At 52.9% G+C, this 20,033-nt stretch overlaps 1 protein-coding gene across 1 annotated transcript; it reads right to left on the minus strand.

Moving 5' to 3' along the window:
• Nucleotides 1-11,557: 11,557 nt before the first annotated feature.
• Nucleotides 11,558-14,235, minus strand: SPR (sepiapterin reductase). Its single transcript, XM_015863042.2, has 3 exons — nt 13,872-14,235; nt 12,846-13,136; nt 11,558-12,535 (listed from the first exon to the last, which is right to left on the minus strand). Exons 1-3 carry the CDS (start codon nt 14,194-14,196, stop codon nt 12,345-12,347), a joined length of 807 nt encoding a protein of 268 aa, XP_015718528.1. The 5' UTR covers nt 14,197-14,235; the 3' UTR covers nt 11,558-12,344.
• Between the last annotated feature and the right edge of the window lie 5,798 nt (nt 14,236-20,033).

A 20,033-nucleotide genomic window follows, 5' to 3' on the forward strand; every position in this document is an offset into this window, starting at 1 on the left:
AGAAGTTGTGGGAGCGGGGCTGTGGGCTGCGCTCGTTTCGTAGGAAATCGCTACATCGCTTCTTTCGTGCTGAAAATCGGGACAGCAAAACGGCCCCGCCGCTCCGAGAATCAAAGGTCGGAGAGATCCCGTTACCCGCGCAGCCCCCGCGCAATGTCCGCGCAGCGCGGAGCCCAGCTTAAAGCCCGGCCCGGTCCCGCTCCTCCCTGCGCAGAGAATAATAATAATAATAATAAAATGATATAAAAAATCGACGAAAAATCCCAAAGTCGCTGTTTTCTCCTCCGGAATCGCTCTGAAGGGATAGATGCGCGGGCGCGCAGCTCCTCCGCACTTTGGTCCGTCCCGAGTTCACTCCGCAGTTTGGCTTTGCTTCACCCTCCGGGACGCGGCGGAGTTTTGTTGAGGCGCGGAGGAGGGGGCAGCCCTCCCCTCCCTCACAAAGAGGGTTGAAAGTCTATTTTCCACTCCGCTGCGCCGAAATGCTCCGCGCTGCAACGCGGGGCCGTCCGTCCGTCCGCCCCCCCCCCCCCCCCCCCCACTTCTCCTCCCACCCCTCCTCCAAGCACAGCGCGGCCGCCCCTCGCCCTGCGCGCATCTCCCGCGCATCTCCCGCACACAACACAGCGCGGCGGCTGCGGGAGGAGGAAAGCGCACGACTGCGCGAAACGAAAGGCTGAAAATGGAACGAGCGCGTCCGGCGAAGCGCTTTTCTCGTTTAGTTTTCTTTTTAATTATTATTATTAATTTTCATTTATTTAATTGTAATATTTTCCCTCCGTTGAGGTGGAATAGAGGGTGGGGAGGGGGGAGGAGAAATTAATCTGGATTTTCAGTGGGGATTTCTTGTGGGTTTGGAAATAAGGAGAGGGGATGTGAGGCAAGGGATGCGGGGTGCGGAGTGGGAAGTGGAGCAGAGGGAAGGGAGAAAGAGAAAGGGAATGGGATGGAGAAAAGGAAAGAGAATGGGAAGGGAAGGGAGAAGGAACAGGAAGGGAAGGGCAGGGGGAAGGAGGAAGGGAAGGGAAGGGAAGGAAGGGTAGAGGCAAGGAAGGAAGGAAGGGGAAGGGAAGGGAAGGGAAGGGAAGGGAGGGAAGGAGGGAAGGAAGGGAAGGGAAGGCGAAGGGAAGGGAAGGGAAGGGAAGGGAAGGGAAGGGAAGGGAAGGGAAAGGAAAGGAAGGGGGATGCAGGGCCACTGCTCAGCTCGGACGTGGGAGCCGTGTGCTCAATTTGTGGCTTTGGATTTGATTTAATTTGAGGTGATCTAATTGAATTGAATTGAATTTCAGTTTTCCATCAAGTCCCCTTGCTGGGCTGCTGGGCAGAGGGGTTCGGGAACGGGATTTCGTTTGGTGTGGATCTCGCCGGCTCTGAGCATCCTTCACGAGGCGATAACAGAGCCCTGCCCGGCGCTGAATGCTCCGCGAGGAGCAGCACCTCCTCTCCACAAAAAGCGTTTTTTGGAAGGGAGCTCCTTTGGTCTAGGAAAAAAATTAAATCTCCCCCTATTAAATATGACGATATTATAAGTTGTTTTTTCCCCCTTTTTTCCCCCGTTTTTTTTCCAGCCCCGCATCCCGGCTGCTGCCCGCTGGGTGTCTGATCAGGAGGAGCCGTGCTGGAGGAGAAGGAGATTTGCTTTATAACGAAAGAAGGCGGCACTGCAGCCGAGGGATGTGAACGGCAGCAGCAGGGGGGCACACGGAGGGTCCCCAGCCCCAGTCCAGGGGTACTGATGGCACAGAGCGGAGCTGATCCCATTAAAACACAATACAATGGTTTTCCAAAGAGCAAACGAAAGCGGAAGGAAGAAGAGGGAGAGGGGGGCAGGATGGGTACGGAAAGTCGGCTATAGGGTGTGGGTTATGGGAGAGGCTGTCGGGATGCTCGGGGATGGACAGACGGACAGCTTGGGGCCAACGCAATGCCAGCAGGTGCAACGCCATCCACAGCCTCGTTAATCTGTAACACATCGGCCTCCAGCATCAAAGGGCAGAATGTGGAAAATCAGGCCCTGAGCCCCGGAGCGTGGCCACGGGCTCAGCTCGTCGTGATGTTAAAAGTTGACCAGACTTCAAAGTGCTGCATCATTTCCTTCCCAACCTCCCCACCTGCTGTTCCCGTGGGTAGAGCAGCTCCCCTGCCCGCAGTTCTTCATGCCGTCTTCCCACTGTGGTCCCATAGCAAAGAAGAGAGGAGGGAGGATGGTGTGTGGGGCTGAAGGAGGTCTGGAAACTCCTGTGCTGGGCTGCTCCCTGCTTCCTTCATCTTTGACTTTCTATTATTATTACTATTATTATTATTATTATTAAATTTTACATGGCTCAGTGCTGGGTGGGAAAAAACTTTCCCTGCGTAAGGTGATGGGCCGTCCTCACCACCCTGAGTATCACAAATTTATGGTGGCTTTGTCAGCTGGTCCATTGCTGGTTGGGTGGATGGGTGGGTGGGAAGGTGGTTGGATGGATGGATGGATGGATGGATGGATGGATGGATGGATGGATGGATGGATGGATGGATGGATGGATGGATAATTGGTTGGTTGGACAGATGGATAGATGGATGGATGGTTGGATGGATAGATGGATAGATGGATGGACGGAGGATGGATAGATGGGCAGAGTTCGCATGGGAATGATGGGTCTGATGGTAGATCCAGACACTTCCAAGGATGAGCAGTCTCCTATTCACTCAGAGATTCAGAGATTTAGTCTATATGTTCAGGATGATGTTGAGAGAGGAACATATCACTTAGCCCAGGGAAGTCCCCAAGCCATACAGCCACACACTATGGGCTGGAAGTGGTCAGTCCAGAAAAGACAGAGGCTGCTGGGTCCTCATCTACTGTCACTGTAGCTTTTCCAAGGGGATGCATTCACCCTCACTGCCTAACATAGCCAAATACCAGTCCAGAATCCCTGTACACATGTGGGATGTGATGTGATGGGTATTGCTGGATGTTCAACCTAATCCAGCTGGAAGAGGAGGTGGGAAAAGCAAAAAAGCCAAAGGGTTTATGCAAAGGTGGTGAGAACAGATCCTCCAGTCCCTCACTGTGCCCAATCTCCTTTGATTCCTGTGTTGGATGAGCACTCAAATGTGAGAGATCCTGATGGAAATCCACTAATGTCATTGTGAATTTTGCTCCTGCAAAGTACCCAGCCCTTTGCAGACCCCTACATCCTGAAATCATCATTGCTACATCTTTTGTAACATCTGAAGATGTCTTTTCTAACATCTGGAGATGGGCATGCATGTGCCCATGGTCCTGATGAGACCTTTCAGGTGGAAGTCTCCATGGGACATGGTGTAGCAATGAGACTTGGTAGGACAGGTTGGTGGTTTTGGTTTGTGATCCTGAAGCTTTTCTCCAACCCAAATGATTCATTCTATGGCTCATAAAAATGGACACCTCTCCCTTGACTTCATGCAGGACCCTGGGGACAATGTTCCCCACTTGCCTGCATGTGTGCAGAGGGATAACCACATTGCTCAGCTTCATCTGGGTTCAGCCAGCCCACTCCACTGACTTTGGGATGGAGGTTGGTCCCCCCATTAAGCAGCTTGCTTCAGGGCTGCAGGATGTCACACACAGAAACAGTTTTCCTTGCACTGTAGGGTAATTGCTGTGGCAAACGTGCTTCTCTTTGAGTGTTCAACCGGATAGTTTCAACACAGGAAATTACACCTCCAGCCCTGGGGATGTGTAGGTGCTCCATTGGGTTGCACTGGAGCATGACCCCCCCATCAGGCCCCCAAACAATGTCCCAGCTGTTGGAAAAGCAACGTCCCGTATGGGATTGCACCATCACAGGGCTGACAAGTGGACTCAGTGATCTTGGAGGTCTTTTCCAACCTTAATGATTCTATGAGTGGGCATGGTGGTGATGGGTTGATGGTTGGACTTGATGATCTTAAAGGTCTTTTCCAACCTTAACAATTCTACAGGGGAAGGTGTGATGGCCCCACAGACCCCAAACTGCCTTGTAGCGGGGGAGATGGCAGACTTGGTTCCACAGCATGATACTGAGTGGCTCCAAGATGATGTATCAGCCACCTACACAGACATCAAACTTATTAACACAATAAAGCTGCTGCTCAGAAGCCTTCCTGCCTATTTTTTTCTCATGGAAAATGTCAGTGATGGGAGCAACTAGATGCCTCGTATAGAAATGCGGGGTTACTTCCATAGAGAATCCTGGAAATAAATGCATGTGTTCCCTCTGACCACATCCAGACCTCGAAATACAACGAGACATGCACTGCACTGAGAAAGTCCCAATCTGCTGGGCTGGACTGGAGACCATTGGGCTTCTCCAGACCCATCCCCATTGGGATGGGACACAGAGGAGGATAAGGTCTGGGTGTTCCTGGTGTGCTTTGTTCTGGTGCCAGCCTCCTGCCACGCTGGGAGCTCCACAGCAATGAATCTTCCTTCCTTCCTTCCCCTGTGAGGTGGTCAGAGGGGGCCCTGTGTGATTCATGTGTTTATTTTTCCTGGGTGCCATATGAAAGGCAACCCCGTGTGTTTCCATACGAGGCGGCTAGGTGCTTCCAACACTGACATTCTCCATGAGAAAAATAGGCAGGAAGGCTTCTGAGCAGCAGTTTTATTGTGTTAATAAGTTTGGCGTCTATAAGCAACATATGTAAATGACTGATATACTGTCTTGATGCCATTTAACATTATGTTGCGGAGGTGAGCGGGAGCCAAGTCTGCAGCATTTCGACTAATATGCACCGAGCTGCCAATTTCTTTTTATTTTTTATCTTTATTTTTTTAATTTAGTTTAATTTTATTTTTTTTCAGTAATCTAAAGAAGGTAGCAATCTGAAATAAGGACTCAGACCCTTCCATCTCAATCACTCTTTGCTGGAAGATGGGTAAATATTGTGTTTGCTTCTCCCTCCCGGCAGCACTGGGATGGCAAAGCCTGGGATTTGAGGTTGGATGCTGGGAAAGGAATGGCTCATGGGCTGGCACACGTGTGGTTAGTACACTCTGTGGGATGGGGTTAAGCTGGGGGTCATTGGAGTTCCATCCCCATGCGTGGAAACCATCCATTTGCCCCCCAAATCCTTTTGGGGATGAGCTGTGTGGGACGAACACCGCCCCATCCCAAACCCATGCTGGTGTCTCCATCCCATGCTCCCCAACACTGCAAAAGGAGAGAAGGGGATGGTAAGGAAAGCACAGAGCTGTGCCATGAGCTGCCAAGCGCAGCCCTAGTTGGCAGTGCCAATGTCTCCATGCTTCCCCATCCCCGTCGGGGAGGAAAAAAGACAAGGGGGGAAAAAAAAAACCCACACACACAGTTAGTTTCTTCTTCTCACAAGTAATTTTCAGTTAATTTATGTTGAATCAATGGTTCCTTGCAGTCATATGGATGGCAGGCTCCCAGCCATTATTAGTGTAAACAGATTTGTGAGCAATATATTTAGCTGTTCCATATTGCTTTTAGGAAATGTGCGCATTTCAATGGTGTATACTCGCAGAGGGCCATACCCTGCCACCACTTTGCAGGTGGGGATGGTGCTGTAGTGAGGTGCCCAGCACCTCCTTTTCCTCAGGAGGAAGGCTCGAGCCAAACTCTGGGCTGCGGTTGCACTTTGAGGCATGTCGGGACATCGATTCCTGCACGTCCCATTGATATTTCACATGTAAAACTGGATGACTGGGTGGGGACAGTCTGCCCTCAGATAGGCACAACCCTATAGGTTGTGCAGGATGAGTCCAGCTCACAGTGATAATCTGTAAGGCTCCCATAGGATGGGTGTCCTGCAGCATGAGTGACTATCATCATTTTGGCACTATGGGGTGCCCCCCGATCCCCAAATCCCCATTCAGCCTCTTCTATATACGGTGGGATGAGCTGGGTTCCAGTGGGGTTGGATCCCGTGGGATTGGCTGCCCGAGGGGGCCCAACTGGGTCATAGAATCATCAAGGTTGTAAAAGAGTTCTGAGATCATCAGGTCCATCCATTGACCCATCATCACTATGCCCACTAATGGATGGTGCAGTGCAGGACCGCCACCAAGACTCAAGTGGCACCAGCACCCAATGGTGCCACGGCAAGGGGGGTGGGGGTGGGGGGAACCTGGACCTCATTCCCAGGCTGAGCAGCTGACAGAGAAGCTGTTTTGATGCACAGTTCCAGAAAAGTGACAATCTCAGAAGGTTTGGGGCCAAGATATAAAAGGTGCTAAAAAAGAAATCCCCAGATTTTGAGCAAGAGGCTACGGATGGGCACAAAGTAGCACTGGTGGGGAGCCCTCCAAATGTTGCAGGATGGATCCTCTCTGCTGCAAGCAGGGCCTGACCCTTCCCATCTCCCTATAGGTTGCTCAGAGCACCCAAACCATCCCACGGGCAGCTCTCCATGTCCAACACAACCTCTTCTATGTGTGCCAGGCACAGAGGTGCACCCCTCCATCCCAATGCTGGGGTGGGATGCAGCCCCAGGGCTTTGCTATTTTCATGTTTCCTGCTGGAGTGCACAGAGCCAGCCCGAAATAGCAGGCGTGAGCACGTTGGCACGGGAGCGCATTGGCAGCCGGCATCGGCGCGGCAGCGGTGAAAGGATTTGGGCAACGTCTCACCATGGCTACCCGGGCCAGGGAGAAGTATGTCGGCTCGGGGGGAGGGTGCCGGCTCCTTTCAGAGAGGAGAAAGCCGCGACATCAGGGCTCTGTTGTTGGATGTCACAATCTCCCCTCCCCAGAGCGTGAAAAATCAATTAGGAAGAATTAGTGACATGTCGGAGCTGGGAGCGGGTGTTGTGTAGGGGAGAATTACAGGCACCGCCGCTGGGCTACACCCGGAGCGTCACCCGCTGTGCCTCTACAGCCCCACATCGGTCCCCCAGGTGCCCCATAGCGCTCCCAGCCTCAGTTTCCCCATCTGAGCAATGGGTTGAGCTATTGGGTTCAATGGGAGCGGTCAGCTCACTCGGCCTTGCCGCTATTCTCTTTGCTCCTCTTTCTGTGTGTGTGTGTATATATATAAATAAGAAGGAGGGGAGGGGGAAAAAAATCCCAAACTCTGATTAAAATCCCTTTTTTTATTCACCTGCCCATCTTTCCTCTGTCTCCATCTCCCATTCTATCCAAACTCATAATTAATCGCTCAAGGCAAAAGTAATGAATGTTAATTGGCCATCTGTACAAAGACTAATTAAAATCTACCATGCTGGGGATTAAAACATACCTATAGCAACTGCCTGAATTGAGAATGAGACAGAGGAGAGATTGAGAAAACAGCTGAAAGGGTTGTGCAAAACGCAATCTTGCTTAGGTGTGAGATGAGTTGCAACGCAGAGATCTGAGATGCTTTATTATTAAAAAAGAAGCCAACAACTAAGGGGGTGGGGAAGAAACTTCAGCTCGGAGCTGATCCGGGGATGTTTTAATGGGAATAAAGGGCTGGCGGAGATTTCAAAGCGACCCCAACCTCAACATTTAGGGTTGGGTTTGGATGTGAACAATAGCCGCCCCTCTCCCCCCCCCCCCCACCCCCCCCCTGTCCGCAGCAGCTCGCATGCAGGATGGAAATGTTGTTGGTGTTTTTGGCTTTGTAGGGCTTCTGGGTTTGAAGAAATATTGTGGGGTATTGGAAAAGCATGGGGATGCTCCAGCCCTACTTGGGACATGGGATACCCATCCCACGCTCCCTGAACCTTAAGACCTTTCAACAGACATTGGGATCACTGTGTGGCCCCGCATCCTCTCCCCATTGCTGTGGCCACGCACCCATCCTAAAGTGGTGTCCATAGGGTGACAGCTCTGCTCCCAGCCCCTTCTTTGTCCCTAAATCCTGCACTTTTCAGGCTGCCCACCTCTCTGCGGTGATGCAGCCACAGGGTCTGGGAGCAAACTGAATGGTCTCAGCACCAACAACCCCTTCCATGCATCCTCAACCCACCAGCCCCACCAGCACCCAGCCATGACCCCCTCCAAGGACAGAGCCATCCCAACACACCCAATGGTTCCAAACACCCCCAAACCCCCATTCTACCCCTGAATACACCCATTTCCTTACAGGAACACCCAACCCCATGCCCGCTGAGGTCATAGAGCACCAGAACACCCCTCCTGGGGGCTGCCTTTTTGGGGTCATGCAGACGGGGGAGAGGAGCAGCTGGGTGTCCCCCCATGCTGCCATGAGCCCCGCTCCCCTGTGCGCTGTGGGAAGGCCCCGGTCTCAGTTCTGCTCTTGTTTTCTCAGATTCTGCTGTGTTTACTCCCAACACGAGTGACCGCCGTGGCCCTATTACGGGAGCGGCTGACAGCTCGGCTGACAAGTGCGCTCGCGGCAGGAATGTGAATGCGGCTCTGAGATCCCGGCCCTGCCGGCAGCTTCTTTGGGAAAGGGCTGGAGCATTGAGGCTCCAAAGCTGGAGGTGGATGGATGGAGGAGGATGGAGGCGCTGAGATGAAGCAGCAGCTCCGTCAGTGCGGAGGGGATGGGGTGCTGGGGAACGGTTGGTGTCACTGTGTCTGTAGGTGGGGAGAGAGGCTTGGGATGCACGTGGCTTGCATTGAGCATGGGATGGCAACCCATGGGAAAAAGTGTTTTTGGGGTGGTGCACGCAAAATAAAGGGACAATGTGCTCGTCTCAGCAGCTCTTCCCCATCCTGGAGGATGCTGCTGTCAGAAATCTGGTGAATTTGGGGTATGGGGAGCACTGGGATTGATACTGAAGCTGTGGATCCAGTTCTGATCCAATATCAGTGCCAGCCCAACAGGTCCAGGTGCCCCAACCGTGCTGGATAAAGATGGTTTAATTAATCACAGATCATTTCTGCAATGTCCCCCCATTAACCTCTATCTCAGACTAAATAATAACTCATTAAAGGCACTTGAAGCTCGCTGGAACAGGACAGTTTACCAGCAAACCCACTGCTCTTTGGCTCTAAACTGGGTTAATCTGTCATCTCTCCTTGCTTAACGGATGGGTCCCTCGTTACACATTAAGGAGCTGCTCTGGAGGGGCACAGCAGATCCTGAGCACTAAGCCAAATCCAAAGGCAGGGCACAGCACAGAGAGGAGATGTGTAGAAGTGATGCAGAGCCCAATCTGCCTTCCTGCAGCTCGCGTTATTATCCCGTTGTCAGCAGAGGATGTTTGCTCTGATGTAGCTGCCGGCTGCAAATCCTCTGTGTAAACATCCCACAATGGTTTGAAAAGGATCAGAGGCTCACAGCACTCTCAGATGCTGTCGGTACCACGGAGGGGTACAGCTCTTTGCTGGGCCTGAGGAGCACAAAGGGTTGTGCTGGTGTTTGGCCATGCACAAGCAAGTAGGCAGCCTTGGGGTGACAGTGCCACCAATGTGGTTTGTGCACGGCATGAAGGGCTCACTGTGATTCCATGACTCCATGAGAAAGGTGCCAGATCAGCAGGAAGGTTTTTGTCATTCCAGCTCTCCCAGGTTGGGTGAATGTCCTCCCAATCCCTGACACAGAGCCTGCATTGTGCCCAACTCATCACATGGAGTGGTGGGAGGTTGAGGGCCCGCTGGCTGTGTGTATCCCCACACTGACCCCACACCTTGAACGTGGGTTGAGTGGGAAACATGGGCACTCCTGGGGGCCTATTTCCCCCCGCAGTGCTTTGCTGCAGAAGCAGTTCATTTACCTTTGGCCCTGTGGCCAGAGGCAGCTGCTTGTTTGCAAGCCAGGCACTCGGCGTCCTGCAGAAAGCCCCGTGCTCAGCACTTCTGCCCACCAGAAAACACTGTCTCCTCCTCCTCCTCTCTGCTAAGAAACCTTTAATAAGGGGAAGAGGGACATGGCTGCAGCCTCCTGACCTGCTGAGCTGGGGGCAGCCCAGGTCAGTGGCTGAGATTTGGGAGGTGGTAGAACATGCTCCGTTTTTAATTTGGGAGGCTTTGGGGGGATTTAGCAGGCTTGCTCTCACTGCCATCCCTGGCACCTGGTCACACGCATGGAAATAAAAGGCCAGTGGTGACTATGGGTCCTTTCATAACCCAATTCTCTGTACTTCACCCCCATTCACAGGCACAAAGGCAGCAGTGTGTGCTGATATGGGAGGGGGCTGGAGATGTGGGCAGGTCACTGGGGCTGTCACCTCTGAATATCACAGAGGCACCCAGATGGGTCCTGGTGTCACTGCTCCTTCTGGGGTCTCGCTGGTGCATGCTCCAATTTGTGTAAAAACATGGAATCATTAAGGTTGGGAAAGACCTCTAAGATCCCCAAGTCCAACCCCAGCCCATCCCACTGTGCCCACTGACCACATTGCTCAGTGCCACATCCCCATGGTTCTGAGACTCCTCCACGGATAGTGACCCCATCACTCCCTGGGGGCAGCTGTGCCAGCGCCTGACCACTCTTTGGGAGAATAAATGTTTCCTCATATCCAACCTGACCCTCCCCTGGTGCAACTTGGGGCCATCACCTTCCATCCTATCCCTGTTACCAGGGAGAAGAGGCCGACCCCCACATCATTATAACCTCCTTTCAGGGAGTTGTTGAGAACAAGGTCCCCTCTGAGCCCCCCCATCTTCAGAGACTGAACCATCTCAGTTCCCTCAGCCACTCCTCATCATGGAATCACAGCACGGGTTGTGATTGAAAGGACCTCAGTGCCCATCAAGCTCCAATCCCTGCTGTGTGCAGTGACACCTCCCATAGATCACCCTGCTGGCTCACATTATCCTGGCTGTTGACCAACGCCACCAGATCCTTTCCCTTCCCACAACTTTGCAGCCACTCTGCCCCAAGCCTGCAGCATTGCACAGGGTTGCTGTGACCAAAGTGCAGGACCCGGCACTTGGTCTTGTTGAACTTCATCCCATTGGCCTCAGCCCATCCAGATCCCTCTGTAGGGCCTTCCTACCTTCAAGCAGATCAACTTTTCATTCCAACTTGTTGTAATCTGCAGCTATACCGAGGGTGCACTCTGCACCCTCATCCACACCATCGGTGCAGATATGAAATGGGGCCAGACCCCAAGTCCTATTGAAGCCATCTCAAGAACATTCATATCCCTTATCGTGGTTCTGGGACACCTCCAGGGATGGTGACCTTTCTCTACTCCCCGGGTAGCTGCTGCAATGCCGCACTGTTCTTAGGGAGCAAGAATGATTCCTAACACCCGACATGAATAGCCAGAATCAGGGCTGTCCCTCTTTCCCGGTCTCCGCACGCCCTCAGCTGGTCATAGAAAACGATGGAGAGAAAAAGATTTCCCATTGCACACAGCAGGACGGAGCTCAGAACATGAAGGGACTCCAAGGTAAACCCACAGTGCAGCTGGAGGGCTGAAGTGGGAGTGGGGACAGATGTGGGGTCACCCCATCCTGCTGCTTTCAGCCCACAGGCATTTATCTGTACCCAGTATCTGTAACTGAGGTGGGCACTGGCACAGGGGGTGCTCGGGCAGCCCAGCAGATCTGCATGGCTTTAAAAACTGATTTTAAGTGGCAGCCTGTTATGCAGGTGGTCCAGGACACAAACTTGCATGGTGTCCTGTTGGATGGGAAGCCAGGGTCCCCACTCCCACCCTCCTGGAAATGAATGTGGAAGAGAAAGATGAGACAGTAAACTTTTAATGACCGTAGATGGAGATAGACAAAAACTGGGATAAGGGGCTGTGTGAGAGGGCAGCAGGAAGGTGGCTGTCATTGGGTTGGGCACATGGGGTGCAAGCCTTATTGTTAGGACTGTGCTGCTCCCAATTCTAGCACAGTTTTCTGGACAGGCACATCTATGAGTTGTGGGCTTCTGCCTACTGGAACCCAATGGGAAAAACAAGGATAAAACCCCACAAATACCTTAAAGGAACAGCCCAGGAGGGGTTCAGGCCCCTACTCCAGACCTGGACTCAAACGAGCACTGCACAAACCCAGGGCAGGGCTGTAACCCATGTGGGTTGTGCTGGTGGGTGGGTCTGTGCTTCAGAGCCAAATCTGCACAGGCAGCTCCCTCTGCTGCTCAACTCCTGCCTCTGAATGAGCAGAATGGGGAGCATGCATCCACACTCACTCCTATACAGCAATGCATTAACATGGTGCTTTCTGTATAGCTCTTCCACTGGGGAAGCCACCTCTGCTCCCCCATCCCTTTGCTTCTGCTGTGTGTACAGGAGGGCTCTGTGGGGCTCAGGAAGGATAAGACCTTTGATAAGTGGTCCTCAGAACGTGGCTTTCTTTGCACTCTGGCTCAGCATGGCAGTGAGTCCCCCCACCCACCCCCATGAGGGCACAGGGAGCATCCATAAGGCACCCAGAGGCTTTGCAGCAACCAAACAGCCACCAAAACACGGGGAACAGCAGGCACTACAGAGGGCAGAAAGCAGAGCATGGAAATGAGAGCAGCTCAGATGCTGTAAAAGTCCATGTGTGCACCCGAGGTGAAGGTATTCTCCTCCAGCAGCTTCAGCAGCTTCTGGGCTGACACAGCACAGTCTATCAGCTTCCCACTCTCATGAAGGCTCTGGAATTGCTGACGCATCTCAATATCTCCAGTCTTAGTGCGAGCCAAGAGCTGCATGTCTGTGTCCAGGGGACCTGGGGGGGAGAGCAGAAAAAGAAAGTATATGAGCTGAAAGCAAGATCTGGTGCTCAGTCCTCCTGGTGCAGGATGAAAATCTCTCTTCCATTAAAGCTCATAGCAATGAAGTGAGGTGATTGTCCCTCTGTGGATGCCCCATCCATCCCTGGAGGTGTTGAAGGTCAAGCTGGATGGGGCCCTGGGCAGCCTGGTCTGCTATTAAATGTGAAGGTTGGTGGCCCTACCTGCGGTGGGGGAGTTGGAGCTTCACGATCCTTGAGGTCCCTTCCAACCTCAGCCATTCTATGAATGCATCCCCTTCCTCACCTGGAGCATAGTTGAGCACACGGACGTCAGGCTCCTCCACTGCCAGCACACGGAACATCATGTCCCGGGCAGCCTTCCCACTGCAGTACAGTGCCCAGCTACGGAAGGGCTGCAGGGCACAGAGAGATGAGATGTTCACCACCGTCCTGCTGCAGCCTGGCCGTGTCCCAAAGGCCTGCAGGGCGCTGCTGGTGAGGCAGAGTGCCGAGGTGACATTGAAGGCGAAGTAGGAGTTGATCTCATTGGGGTCGGTGAGGTTGAGGAAGGATTTGGAGATGTCACCCAGGGAGCCTGAGGGGGGAGGGAGGGCAGATGAGCTTGGAGGAATTCAGTGTGGGTTTGGGACACCCATATCCCCAAACAATGCCACATTGCTAACAAACATGGAATCATCAAGGTTGGAAAAGGCTCCTATGATCCCCAACTCTAACCCACATTAATCACATCCCCAAGTGCCACATCTCCAAGTCCCTGGAACACCTCCAGGGTTGATGACCCCCATCACTCCCCAAGCAGCTGTGCCAGTGCCTGACTGCTCTTTTAGAGACCAAAACCTAACCTGATCTGACCCCTATCCAGCCTGATACAACTTGAGGCCATCACCTCTCGTCCTACCCATCCCTTTATACCCATCCCTTTAAGCACTGAAAGGCCAGAGTGAGGTCACTGGGAGTCATCCCTCCTCCAGGCTTTTCCTCCCCAGCCAGCACTGCTGCTCTGCCAAAGCAAACAGCTCCCAACCTTCAGCCCCAAGTACAACGTCCTCAGGGGTCACCATGCTCTCCTGTTTTTCCCTTTCCAAGTCAGTGGAAGACCTGATTCCTGTAGCACCATTACCTACTGGACTGTCTTATTTATAGCAATAACAGGCAGAGAAAAGGCACTGCGGCCAGCAGACGTGAAAGCTTGCCCATTAATAAAGGCTACAAGCTCTCCCAAAGGATTGTGCTCAGGATTGTGAGGCTACAGGACCCACCGACACCAACCTCCCCCTCCCACCCCCCGGCCCCACAGCCCCGCTGTTACCGGCGTTGTTGATGAGCAGCAGGCGGCCGGGCGGCCCGTTAGACAGCAACTCCCGCACTGCACCCACCGCCCTCCGTAACCCTTCCTCGGAGCCCAGATCGGAGGCCACGCACTCCACCCGCAGCTCCGGGCAGGAGCCACGCAGCTCAGCAGCCAGCTGAATCAGCGCCTCCTCCGAGCGGGCCAGCAACAACAGCAGCGAGCCCGGACCGAGCCTCGGTGCCAACAGCCGTGCCAGGCTGCGGCCGAACCCCCTCGAGGCTCCCGTTAACACACACGAAGCCGCGGCCCAACGCCGCCGGTCCGCTCCCGGTTCCGCTTCCATCGCAGTGAGGGGCGTGGGAACGCTCTGCTGACGTCATCAACCCCATTCATCCCTTCCCACCGCCTGCCGCGAGATGAATGGACGCTCCGAAAGCGCCGCTTCCCATTGGCTGACAGAGCGATGTGACGTAAGGTGGGGGCGTGGCCAGAGTGGCGCGCCGGCGGGAAAGGTCGCACGTGTTAATGCGTTGCTCTACACCTGTAAAGTGAAGGGGGGGGTATGGAGTTGGCTCTGCTCAGCCGTGCCCAGGGGCTGTGGGCACAGCCAGGAGGCAAAGAGCTCCCTGTGCCCATCAGCAGCACTGCTGTGCTGTGTGGGTGGGTACTAGAGCGCTGGTATTGGGACCAGAGAGATGTGGGACCTCTAAGGGCCACCAGGACCTTAGGACAGCTCTGTGTGTCCTTGCTTGGGGCATTGCTGGGCAAGGGGGAGCTCCAGCCTCAACCAGGTTGGGGTGCTGTGATAAAGTGGCATAGATCAAAAGTGCTGTCAGATATCAGATCTACCCCTGGTTTCCCAGCTCTTACATCCTAAGCACAGTTGGGCCTGCGATGCTTTAGGAGGTAACGAAGCAGAGTTTCACCCTATGGAGCAGCTGCAGATGCTGCTGAAAGCCTTATGTGTTCTAATAAAGCATTAAAATTCCATGACATAAGTCCAAGACTGATATTTGTTTTGCTAGGCAGAACTTGCCTCAACAAGCTGCCAGTTCCCCCATCCCATTCTAGCAGTCTCCATCTCCTGCTCTCACCATGCACCCTTGTCCTACATGGGTCTGCTTGGTGCGCCATAGGGCTGGCTGGAAATAGCCATCATAGGATTATTAAGGTTGGAAAAGACCTCTAAGATCATCAAGTCCAACTGCCAAGCCATCACTGGTTACCTCCCCAAGTGCCATTGCTCCTCCCATCTGCTCCGTTAGCAAAGGGTGCAGAAGTGGGAGGGAAGGGTGTGGGAAGTTGGCAGGAGCTGCCTGTATTCATTTACACTAAAAATAAGGACTCAGAAGAGAGGAAGGAAACTGGTGACCAAACCCGAGCTGGAACAGGAGGGCAGAACTGCAGAGGAATTATAGATCCGTGATGTCTGACCCTCTCCTTTGTGCTCCAGACTGTGCCAAGGACAGTTCAAAGCCTCAGGGCTTCCCGCAGCTCGGGGTGCAGTTGGGTGAAGCAACGCTAGGTGTCAGCGGCATTTAAAGCTGGGAACGGCACGGAGCGGGGAAATAGAAGTGGGGGTAATTGTGGCAGCGTGGCTTTTTGGTAGCTGCTGACCCATCGCCACAACTGTCCGCATCGTCCATAGTGTGAAATGACTCTCATCGGGTTGATGGGGAGAAGGCACCTGAGCTGCTCTGCTGTTGCAGCACGGATCCCGTTGGCATCTGGATATGGCACATGTGTGTCTGCAGTGCTCTGTGTGGCTTTGGAAGGGTGTGACAACGCTCGGGGAAGGCAGGAGGGGCCCTGGGAGGGAGGGAGGGAATCCCACCCTGAGAGCCACAGGGGCGGTGGGCAGTGGGGGCACTGCCAGGGCTTGTTGCCTTGGAAAGGAAGCACGAAATTCCTCCAGCAAAGGGCTTTGAACAATAGCTCTCAGGAAGAGCCCTGGGTATTCATGCTTGCAGTTGCCACCCAAGAAGGGCAGGGCTTGAAGTCACACAAGGTGGCCCTGGGTGGTTGGCAGGGAGGGCTGTGGTTTCTCTCCTGAGCTCTGCTTCTTGTTCTGGTAGCCTTAAGGCCACGTCAAGTGTGGGATCTCATGGTGTTCGGGCAGGCAGGGGCTGTGAGCTGCAGAGAATATAGTGAGTGGGTGCCAGATTGCTCTCTGCAGCTGGACCGGCTCAGGGTAATGATAGAAGGGCAGTGTTCAGGGTGGAAATGTGCCCTCATTGCTGACTAGGAGGTAAGGTCTGCCCTCTGCTCCAAAGTGATGCTCTCTTGTGTTGCTAACCACATCCTGACCATAGGGGCGTAGGAATGTCTCATGCCCTGCTTATGCCTGGGGGTGAATGTGTTCATCTTCTGCTTCTAAATAGAGACAAAGAGAGGGGAACCAGCCCTCTCCTTCACCTCACCATATCCTGCCAGCTTTTGCTCCCTGCGTGCAGCCAAACCCTGATCCACGAGGTGGGTTCTGCCCTCGTGCTCTCCTGTCCGGATGAAGCTATCCCATAGAATCATAGAACTGATTAAGGTTAGAAAAGACCTCTAGGATCACAGAGTCCAGTCATCAACCCATGCCCACTAAACCACGTCCCCAAGTGCCACATGTACATGGTACTTCACCAAGAATAGTGTTGCACTGGTGGCTTAAGGCAGATCTTTGGGAATCCCAATGCAGCCTGCCATAAGGTTTTCACCCCACTGCTGCCACCAGAAACCTCTGTCTTTGAATCAAAAACTCAGGTTGAAAAGTTCTCCCCAACCTTTGGAGGCCAGAGCGCAGTTCAGACTTCATATCTGAAGTCCATCTGAACGCTGTTTCAGTCCCTCTATTCTATTAATCTCCTGTATTCGAAAATAGAGGTGTAATAAAATGCATGAGAAAGCAGAAGCTGTGATTAAAAGCATTGAAACAACTCCCATGCAGGGGCCTGGGGAATGGCATGGTAATATCAGAGGGTCTTATTTCAGTCTTGACAAGTCTTGATGTGAAGCAGGACTCGATTTTAAGACACTGGTGGCTGAAAGGCTGGAATTTATCCTCTACAAGTGTGGTCTAGAGAGCTGCATTACCTTGTGGATGCCAGTGGAGGGGCAACAGACTGCAGGCAAGGGCAGAGGGGGTCTGGGTGAGTATACCTGCCTGAGGGAGAGCAGTCTGGGTGGGAACACTGCCTCCAAACCCCCATTTTTAGAGGTTTGCTCCCCAAAACCTGGGCAGCTGCTGTTGCTTCTGTGGGTGGCATCCGAGTGTGTGGGATGGGGATGGTCGGTGCCAAGAGAATTGCAGTGGGGTTTTGTAGGAGCAGGGAATGTAGCTGCTATCTGAGCTCCACAAGAATATAAAGGAATATTGGCCCCACGTGGTGAGACAGCAGTGAGCAGCTGAATGAAATGCAGGCACCTCTTGGGGCTGTGGAGCTTTGTTCAGTGCTAAAGGTCAACGTGGATGGAGGAAATGAGGCTGCTACACACCCAGGGTAAACAGGACGGGCTGAGCTGGGGCTGAGTCAGGGGTTCACCCATGGTACGGTGTGGGATGGGTGCTTTCATTCCTGTTGCTGTGGAGTAAAGCCTGTGGAGATAGAGGAGCTGGGAGAAGGATGGGGTTGGGGAGAGCAGGGAGATTGCATGGTGTGGGCGATTGCCAGGGACATGCAGTGCAGGGGATGGGATGTGCCCACCGAGGGTATCTGAGCATCCAACAGCAAGAGGGGTGAATCCATCTGGCTGTCCTTCCATCCCATTTGTAACCATGCTTTGCTTGTGGGTTGGGCCAGAAGAGCATGGGAAGGAAGACACGAGCAGCAGGAGCAACAGTGGACAACAGCAAGGACACAGAGATGCCAGGAGCTGATGGAAACTGTGCAGCAATGGAACAACATGAAAGGAAAAACCAGAGACCACCAAAGGAAGCACAGTGAGAAAGAGATGGTTAGAGCTGAAAATCAAGTAATCCTGACAATGGTACCCATCTAATGGAATGGTAGAATTACAGCTGAGATCAGAGCTGGAAAAATGCTGATGGGAGGTGAGGAATTGAAACAAAGTTTTAGAGCTTCATTGGGGTGATGTCTGCCTCATAAAGAAGCGATGTCCTTACTGATATGGAACTTTGTTAGCTGGAAATTAAGGGAATATAGAGCAATTCCCATCAGTTGATGTGGTTTTTAGGGGGAATAGGATCCGTAGAGGTCTTTTTCAATCTGAATTTCTTGAAGATGAGACCCTCAATGAGAGCATCATTTGTGATGCCACCATTACCCAACTGAGCATCAGGATCAAACCAGGCTTTGCTATCATTCCTCATGCTGCAACTCAAACCCTTCAGCACCATCGCCAGCCTCCCATGCTCCATCCCAACCCTATTTCTGAAGCTCAGTGAAGACAATGCAATATTTACCATTGACTTCGGGAACACTGGCTCAGATCCCTACTAATTGAGATGAAAACAATAATCTGCTTAGCTGTAATCTAACAGGGTAGGGCTTTACACTGGAGCCGGGTGTGTATCAGTGAGCAGAGCATGATACGCCTCCTGCAGCCACAGGTAGCTCATCTCAGTGGTCTGGAGCCCAAAGACATTGAATGCCAGCCCATCTCCTCGCTCTGTTTTGCCCTGGGGGGCTGCAGTTGGGAGCTGCATTGCTGGAGGCAGCAGCCTTCTGCCATACCAGCAAATGGGAGAGCGCAAAATGCACAGCGCTCAGCTCCCGGCGGATGGCAAACCAGCCCTGGGGGAATGCTACGCCAGTCTGCTGGGCTCAGAAACCGCCCTGCTATTTTTATCTCCTCCCATGATATCACTGACACGTCTCTTTGCTTCTGGTCCTCCAAAGGCTTCCATTGGATCTCCATGGTGACTGCAGATTTCCTCGCGGGTGTTAACACATCCAAAGTGACATCCATCTGGTCCCGCACGGCATCGGGGTTTGGCAGCGTGACATGCAAGAGCTGGTGAACTTCAGAGGAGATAACAAAGTTTTTGTCAGGCTTTTCTCACCCCTCCTGTATCATTATAGCCATGCACTGTATGCTGGGTGGTCACTACTTTGTCATTTAATCAAGGGACGATGCATCGATCACCCCATTGGAGAGCTGCAGTGAGGGATGCTGGAGGTTTGCTCTTAGAGCCAACTTTGTTTAATTCCATCTCAAAGCATGAAATGCTTGGCAGCTTGATTTCTTCTCTTCATCCCGTTCATCTCACAGCCCATGGCATCTCCCAGCACCCTGTGCAGTGATAAGGCAGCTGGGAACGGAGCCCTTCCAGCACAACACAGGGTAATAATGATAGTGATAACCAGTTGTTTCACAAGGAGAGATTAGCACTGGGGGCCACAGCAGGCTCTCCAGGAGACCTTGGCAGCCAGGGCTGTTTGTGGAGGCTGGCAGTGCTGTCCTTGAGTGCAGACACATTTGGGGTTGTGTCACTTCTGACAGTGGCAGAACAAGGGCTGCAATGAAATATGTGATATCACTGAAGTGGGGCTGCGTGCTCTTAAGGGGTCATAGAATATGGTCACTGCTTTGGGATATGTTATGGCATCACTGCCATGGGGACACATTGTAATGTCACTGCCATTGAGCTGGGTGCCCTCATGGGGGCACATTATGAAGGTCTCTACCTTGGGGACATGTTATGATGTCACTTCCAAAGGGCTGCATCTCCCCATGGGGACACATTATGGGATCTCTACCATGGGGACACATTATGGGATCACCACCATGGGGACACATTATGGGATCACTACCATGGGGTCAAATTATGGGATCACTACCATGGGGACACATTATGGGATCACCACCATGGGGACACATTATGGGATCACTACCATGGGGACACATTACGGGATCACTACCATGGGGTCACGTTATGGGATCACTGCTTTGGGGCTGTGTTATGAGGTCACTTCCATGGGGCTTTGCCCCATCATGGGGACATAAGGCCACTGCCATGGGGACACATTGTGAGGTCACTGACATTGAGCTGTGTGCCCTCATGGGGGCACATTATGAAGGTCTCTACCACAGGGACATGTTATGGGCTGCGTCTCTCCATGGGGGCACATTATGGGATCACTACCATGGGGTCATATTATGGGATCACTACCATGGAGTCACATTATGGGTTAACTACCATGGGGACACATTATGGGATCTCTACCATGG

The sequence above is a fragment of the Coturnix japonica genome, chromosome 4 (assembly GCF_001577835.2).
Source record: "Coturnix japonica isolate 7356 chromosome 4, Coturnix japonica 2.1, whole genome shotgun sequence".
NCBI classification, from domain to species: Eukaryota; Metazoa; Chordata; class Aves; order Galliformes; family Phasianidae; genus Coturnix; species Coturnix japonica.